Below are 7964 nucleotides of genomic sequence, written 5' to 3'. Positions count from 1 at the left end.
AAAATGGGGCATAACCATGTTCAACCTGGCGTTCCTATTTTGGCCTTATCATAGGCAAGCATTTAGAAACATTTCAAAAAATATTCACAATTGTGAAATCGTCTTATCAGCTATTCGTTGTACAACAAAGTAAGGCTTCATGCGGTCAGGCACTGATGTTGGGTGATTATGCCTGGCTCGAATCTGTTCCAATTCATTCCAAAAGTCAAGTTATTCCTCACTGATCTCAAACCATTTCTGTTTGGAGGGCACAGGGGGAATCATCATTCTGAAATGGGGAAATAGCCTTCCATGAACTTGCCAATGCCACAAAATTGGAAGCATACAATATACAATTAGAATGTCAGTGTAGTTGGAGAATTAAGATTTCAATACAGTGGAACAAAGGGCACTAAAGAGACACAAATGTGAACGCGTGTCCACTGACCTTTGGTCATATAGTGAACCTTCATTTGACCACTGAAGCTGTGTGCATGGGGAAGAAGATAAAGAAATGTGAAAATACTTGAGATTGAATGGCTATAATTAATTGGATGGAAGTGTATCATTGTATATTTACATCCCAACGTTTTATTTTTCTATACAGTTATACAGCCAGGTGAGGAAAACTGGGCCAGATTCAGAGCATCAACACCACCATAATACTGTTTGTGTGAGCAAGCGAGAAAGTGTAGATATCTGTGTGTGTGTGTGTGTGTGTGTGTGTGTGTGTGTGTGTGTGTGTGTGTGTGTGTGTGTGTGTGTGTGTGTGTGTGTGTGTGTGTGTGTGTGTGTGTACTGTCAGGTGTAAATGTATACATGTTCCTTTAATAGTTACTGTGTGCACACCCCTATATGTCTTCCAGTGTGTGTGGGTCTGTGTATTGCTTCCTGAGAATGTGTGTGTGTGTGTGTGTGTGTGTGTGTGTGTGTGTGTGTGTGTGTGTGTGTCTCTCTCTCTCCACCATCACCTCCTCTCCCCTCCCACCACAGACAGGTGATTAATAAACATTAAACAATCCCTACTCTCCCAAACACACCGGAATCTGACGGGAAGAGCAGCATATGTTTGCCTGCAGGCACAGAGAGATGGGGAGCAGCCCCGCTGAGTGTCAGTGTTAGGAGGGAGGGAGGCAGAGAGAGAAGAGAAGAGAGGGGTAGGGTGGGGTAGGTAGGTTTCAGAATGGGAGATGATAAAGGTACAGGGGGAATTGACACCAGGGGTGATGAGATGGAGAAAGGGAAGGAGGTAAGAGTAGCACAAGTAAAAAATAAAGAGTGTGTGTAGTCTCCGGAAAACACTAATTGTATATTATCCTGGTTATACAAAGAACAACGAACAAATAGGTGTGTGTGTGTGTGTGTGTGTGTGTGTGTGTGTGTGTGTGTGTGTGTGTGTGTGTAGTCGGAGAGAGGCGAGCGCTAAAAAGAAACACGTTGTATAACAGTATAACAGATTGGTTGAGAGGGAACTGAGGTACTCTGTTTATTGTGTGCTGGGGATCACGTTGAACTCCCTGCTCTCCCAGGTACAATGTTCAGGGCCGCTGCTGTTGTGACACCGCTGATGTTACTGCTGTTGCCTGCCAGGATGCTACAGTAGCACTCGTGCTGCCGCTGCTGCTGGTGTCTCACTGGGGATGACTCCAACCCCATTGGGGTCCTGCGTAAATGGGCTCTGAATCTTGAGTGGTCCCTTGGGGTATGCACGCTTGCATCAGTAATTATTATTTTCTCTTAAGTGTGATTTTGTGTGTGTGTGTGTGTGTGTGTGTGTGTGTGTGTGTGTGTGTGTGTGTCAGAGAGAGAGAGAGAGAGAGAGTGAAAGGGAGAGAGAGGCAGATTGGAGACAGGCCAATCTGGTGAATGATTTTGTGTAACCATTTGTGATTGCAACATGATAAATTAAATACAATGGCCTGCTGTCATCTTTGTGTTTTCCGTTATGTGATACAATGCTATTAGGTGTACAATATGTATTCTATCTGTCACCCATTGTAACTCAGGATGGTGCTGCTGGATAGATAATTCACATTATTTCCCGATGCATAGTAGCATCAGTGGAAACCATAAAATTCACACTGTTGTTATCAGCTGTTAATTCTTTAATAATATATTACATTTATGCCGTAATACAATAATAATAACAACAGTAATAACATTAATAAACATACACAGAAGTACAAAATGATTTACATTATTTTTGTAAGTTACCGACACGAATCCCTACTCACTTGAAAAAATAAATTAAATTAAATAACAGCAAAAAAGAAAAGAAAAGAAAAACACCTTTCTCATTTAGCTGCCTTTGACTCCAACCCCCCCCCCCCCCACATATCTAACTAGAAAACCATTCACCCACTTCACCGCTCATCCAGTGGGGTGGAGTTAGAACTCTTCCAACGTTCCAGAGGAGCAAAGAGCATGTTGTTGTTGTTGTCTTGGATATGGCTTCTCATGAGCACTGAGAGCTCCCGATCGCGCTCAGTTCAAAATGTGTGTATGAGTAAAGGAAGGGGTTGTGCGAACGCAGGTCAAAATACCATATGGAACAACAAAAATGAACAGAAAAACATAGCCATACGTAGAAATTCATCCAGAAGAGTCATTTTTTTTGCCCACAGGGTGGTACAGTATATGCCATCACACAAACTGGCTATTGACAGAGGTCCATGCGTCATTTTGAGCGAGGGAGGGGCTGACATAACAGCACAAAAACCATACTTCCCTGCTCTCTCTCAACAGCAGGGACTGCAGGGGCTCTGGGAGGCAAAGGTCTCCGTCTTTGTCCTTTAGAAAGAAATCAAAGGAGGGCAGACACAGAGACACAGAGGGACACGTGTCAGCTTTGTCCCCTCCTGTCTCCCTACTTTTCCGTCCCTCCTTGATGTTGACCTCTCCATCTGTCCATTTCATCTACCTCCTCTATTTGCGGTGCTTCAGTTCCTTCTCGTGGTGGCTCTTCCCTCCGCCTTCTCCCTTGTCCAGCATTTTGATAGCTTCCATCAGGTAACTCTGGAAGGCAGAGAGTGCGGCACAGATTGCCGGGGTGCCAAAGCCATGGGTGAGCAGGCTGAAGTGAGTGAGGCTGCCCTGGACGCCTGGCTCCAAGCACGGGGTGGGTCTGCTGGCGCCCAGCGGAGAACGGTCACTTGACATGAGGTCCAGAAACTCCTTACAGATTTCCCTAAGAGAGAGAAGAATGGAGAGAAGATGGGGAGGGAAGGAAGGAAACAGGGAGAGGGTGCTTAGTAGGGCTGAATAGTTCATCATAAAACAATATGAACTTCTGCAATTTACAAATCACAGAGGTTGCAACTAATTGCTGCAATTAATTGGGAATTGAATATTGCCTATAGAAGCAGATAAAGGTGGGATTATCTCCTGGAAGTTTGAGCTAAAATTGTACGGAAATATGGTAATTATTCAAAAATATAAATAGAAAACTGTCTAACTTGGTCAGTAGTAATGTAAAGTATTCCTAAATTGTAGCCAATGGGCTAAACATACAACACTGGTCCTTTAAATATCAATTTATGTTGTCCATTAATAACGTTATGGTAGGTATTTTGAAGTGTAAACTGTATTGGACCTATTTAAAAATGTGATTTCACATTTACTAGCAATCAGAGTATTGGTCTGAAAAGGTACAATTAGATATCTATCCCAAATCGTTCATCCCTAGTGGTTAAAGAATGGTTAGAGAATAATTTGCTGTAGTTTTTCAATTAGTTGCACCACATGTAAATTATATCATACAATGTTGAAAGCAAATCCAGGTTAGTATTTGAAAAATACTGTTGTTTTCAAACTTGATTTATATTTTCACTTTTAATGGGCTAACAGCCCTCATTGACACTGCCACCACTCACCAAGTGACCATATCACATGATCCTTGCCCCCCCCTTAAGCCATGCTGAACCCTCCTCCCCTCCAACCGCAGATACAAACAAAGGTTGTTATAGTTAACCACACAAACCCTAGCATCCCTATTCTGCGCATGTCATAGTAGGGGAAAATTTGGCAAAAAATTGTGAGCTATTTTCAAAAAGAGATTTGGTGTAGACTAGAGCATGGGTCTTCAACAGAGGGACCCTTGTGGTTCCTCAGAGTTACAGGGAGGCCACCAAATCTTTGTATGAAAGGATAATTATTTTTTACATTAATCACCCTGGCATCCCTATTCTGAGGACCTTAGCTAAAAATAGCTGAGCCTGTAAATCGGCTATTTGCGGCAAAGACGTTACTGTAGAGGGGGAAAAGGAGCAGACTAATTATAGAATGAAAGGTCAAGTTTACTAAGTATTGAGGGTTAAGTGGTTAAATGTCTGGAAAATACACATTAACATCAATTCAACATACACTGATGATAGTGCTGTCAAGAAAATCTATGAAGCTATCTATAAAATCTATGAAAAAGTTTAATCTGCAACACAATTGTATACAATATGTAGTGGGGGTCCCTGCTTCATCTCTCTCTCAGCTAAGGGGTCCTTGGCCTGAAAAACCTTGAAGATCCCTGGTGTAGAGGAAAAAAGGAGTATAGACCCCTGGGGGATGCCGTCAACAAAGTACGTATAGGATTTAATGGTTAACTAAAACTAAAAGGTAAGACGTAACTGAAACAAATAAAAAGTAAAGTGAAAAAAAGAATGAACTAAAATAAATGATAGAAAACTAACTGAAACTAAATATAATTGCATGTAAAATCCACTTTGTTTGAGTTTTCCCACAATCACATCTTATGGCATCCTAACTTTTTTTAAATAATATTTTTTATTGAGTGAGTAAGTACAGGTTATAACGGAGGTATCTTTGACAAATCACAAACCATAAGCATTTCTTCAAACAAAAATTCAAGGGACAACAGGTTTTGTTTCTCAACGTTAATTGTCCAAATATAGTGCACATTTATTTATTTGTAAACTACCCAGCTTTTTTCTTTTTTTCTTACATACAATCCTCTCTTATTTGCGCATTTGTACTTCTGCACATACTCTCTCTTTCATTCACACACAAAACGAACACACACACAAAACGAACCAGAACAACACAACACTCATACTAGGTTCCTTAGGGTTTGAAATTGCTGTGTGACTCTGCAGCTCCATCCCATCTACAAGGCCTCATAAATCCTAACTTTTTCAGCTTCTATCAATCAAGGCTTTCCTCATAATACCTGAAAAACCATGAAAGCTAAACTAAAACTAGCCAATTCCTAAAACTAAAACTACTTATATACTCGTGAAATGAACTAACCCAAACTGGGAAAAAAAAAAAAAAAAAAGATCAATATTTCAAAAGCTGCCTTCGCCGAAGAGATTTGGTGTAGAGGGGAAAAAGGTATAAACCATTGGGAGTCCCCAGTCAACAAAGGATATCGGGTTTAAGTGGTTAACCCATTAAAACCGGGAAAGCATCTGTGTCATTTGAGATTTTTGCGTTGGCTATTCAAAACATTGCAGATGTACAAGCTCACAGCGTGTCACTTTGTGCCACGCTGCAAGCTTGTACATCTGCTATTTTTGAACATTTTTGAAAAATCTTGAAAGTGTGAGAACTTTAAAAGTGAAGCACGTACTTGGTGGCCAGCAGCATGCTGCGTCTGGTGGGCAGCTGGTCTGGCTCGCTCTGCCTGCACAGGTACTCTGCCGTGGCTCGGGCTGGGAACTCAGTCTCACACACGTAACCAAAGTCCCTTGCCAGGTGTACAGCCTCGCCTACAAAAAAAACAAAACATGGAAGGATAGCATGAAGTCAGTGGTTCTCAAACATATTGCTCAGTGGTAATTACTTCATCAAGGCATACTTCTATCAAATTAGGTTTCAGTTTCAGGGCTTTTTTTCCCCCAGATGATGAACACAGTGGTATATAACGTATCCCTCACACTGGGTTTTCATGTCAAGGACCCCCAAATTGATATTTGTATTTGGTCACGGACCTCCATTGAAAAAATATTTTGTGCCAGGTACCCCCATAAGAGAAGAATTGTCAAGACATTTGTCAAGATTTGTCTAAATCTTTCAAAAACAGCAGATCTACAATCTCACATACATATATTGTGAGCTTGTAGATTCGAACAGCTGAGAAATAAATTAGAGCTCCTCGTTTTGCAGGGGACCCCCCTGGGCCCCCCTGAAGGACCCCTGGGGGTCCCCAAAACTCACTTTTAGAACCAGTGGAATAAAGAACCAGGAGAGAAAGAGTATGAGAGCGCATTTCATCCGTTTTGTCCTTCATTCTTGATTTGTGTGTGTATGCGTGCGTGCATGTGTGCGTGCCTACATGTACGTGTGTGTGTGTATGTGTATGCATGTACAAGGTTGTGTGCATCCATGCGGACATGCATCCTTTGAGTGTTTATTCGTGCTTGATCATGCGATTTCTATGTGATTATGTGTCTCTGGCTGTCAAGATATATAGAGGTCACTCATCTTCAGTGTGTGTGTGTGTGTGTGTGTGTGTGTGTGTGTGTGTGTGTGTGTGTGTGTGTGTGAGTGGAGGGGGGGTGTCCTACCCTCTACTAGAGACGTTAGCAGAGTGACGTTGGCTGCCTTGCGTCGCCCGGCGGGCAGGTTGAGGCCAATCTTCTCCAGACGCTCCCGCAGACAGCGGCCACCATTCTTTGACTTCGCCCTGAGGGAGGACAGGAAACAGAGAGAGCAGTTTTAGCAGACTGTGTGCGTGCGTGCGAGCGTGCACATACTTGCCTGCCAGTTTATATGTCTTTATTTACTAGTGCATGTACATGTACATATGTATGTTTGTTTGTATATGTAACTTTGAATGCATTTTGTGTGTGATTGAACGCTAATACAAAGTCAGTGTGTGTGTGTGTGTGTGTGTGTGTGTGTGTGTGTGTGTGTGTGTGTGTGTGTGTGTGTGTGTGTGTGTGTGTGTGTGTGTGTGTGTGTGTGTGTGTGTGTGTGTGTGTGTGTGTTTACATGGCAACTAGATTTGAACTGGAGCTGAAGTCTCCTTATGGTCACTGTCTGTAGCAGTACTGTAGTGTTATCTTCTCTAACTCTTGTGTATATGAACAGTGTGTGCTCTCTAAAACTTGCCTGGAACTGGACAATGATTATTGTAATCTGAAGCTGTGGCTTATTTAATTTAATTGCTGCTTTACATGCTGACCCACAACCCATTTTGGGTTCTGAGTACATATTTTAACCCTATATTTCATTTACCAGGGTCCCCCAGGAGTCTATCACTAAGTTTATCACTTTGCCGATAATAGCTGATCTACAAGCTCTTTTTCGCAGCTATTTTCGCCGAATGTTTGCCTATATTTGTAGAAGGTTTGCCCATTATGACATGCCCAGAATAGGGATGCAAGGGTTTATGTTTTTATTCTTAACCACGTGAATTCTAGTGTCCCTATTTTGGGGGGAAACATTCAACATTCATTGCAGCGCATTGTGAGCTTGTAGATTGGCTATTGTCGGCAAAGGTTTGGGGTAGAGGAAAAAAGGAGGGACCCTAGTATAGACCCCTGGGGGACTCCAGTCAGTGAAGTACAAAGGGTTGAAGTGGTTAATATCTTTGCACACACAGGCTGGCCATACACTAATAAAACCTGATCTACATGTTACACCCTCACGTCTCCCGTTTCCCCTCACCTGCGGAGGACTCCCCCAAGCAGGGAGGCGTTGAGGCACTCGGGAGGGGACAGTCGTCGCTGGACCTCCCCTACGGTGACCTTATACTTGGACGTGGAGCTGAGCAGGGAGAGACGGCCTGGCACGGAGCAGAAGACCTCTGCTGGGTTTGAGACCGATCCCATACCTAGACCTTCTTTACTGAGTGATAGGGCCGTCAGGGATGAACCGTTCAACTTGGACGGGATGGGAACTGGTGGGAGACAATGAAAGGGGACAAGGGGAGAGAGGAGGAGCGAGGAGGTGGGAAAGAAAGGAAATGGAAGAGAGAGACAAAAAGAGAGAATACAAAGGTGAAGGGGGTGAGGGGATAGGAGAAAAAA

At 42.8% G+C, this 7964-nt stretch overlaps 1 protein-coding gene across 1 annotated transcript in view; it reads right to left on the bottom strand.

Moving 5' to 3' along the window:
* Positions 1-2904: 2904 nt before the first annotated feature.
* The window catches only part of tfap2e (transcription factor AP-2 epsilon), a gene marked incomplete at both ends in the record, with an annotated part of 14469 nt that continues 9409 nt past the window's right edge, over positions 2905-7964 (bottom strand). The window contains 4 exons of the mRNA XM_084079834.1: positions 2905-3166; positions 5561-5699; positions 6498-6616; positions 7603-7834. Of these exons, the coding sequence (XP_083935960.1) occupies positions 2905-3166; positions 5561-5699; positions 6498-6616; positions 7603-7834 (752 nt within the window). The remainder of the gene's footprint in view (positions 3167-5560; positions 5700-6497; positions 6617-7602; positions 7835-7964) is intronic.

This window comes from Gymnoscopelus microlampas (genome assembly GCF_963454915.1).
Source record: "Gymnoscopelus microlampas genome assembly, chromosome: 15".
In the NCBI taxonomy this organism is placed as follows: domain Eukaryota; kingdom Metazoa; phylum Chordata; class Actinopteri; order Myctophiformes; family Myctophidae; genus Gymnoscopelus; species Gymnoscopelus microlampas.
Note: the sequence above shows the minus strand (reverse complement) of the source record. Positions and strands in the feature narration are given on the sequence as shown.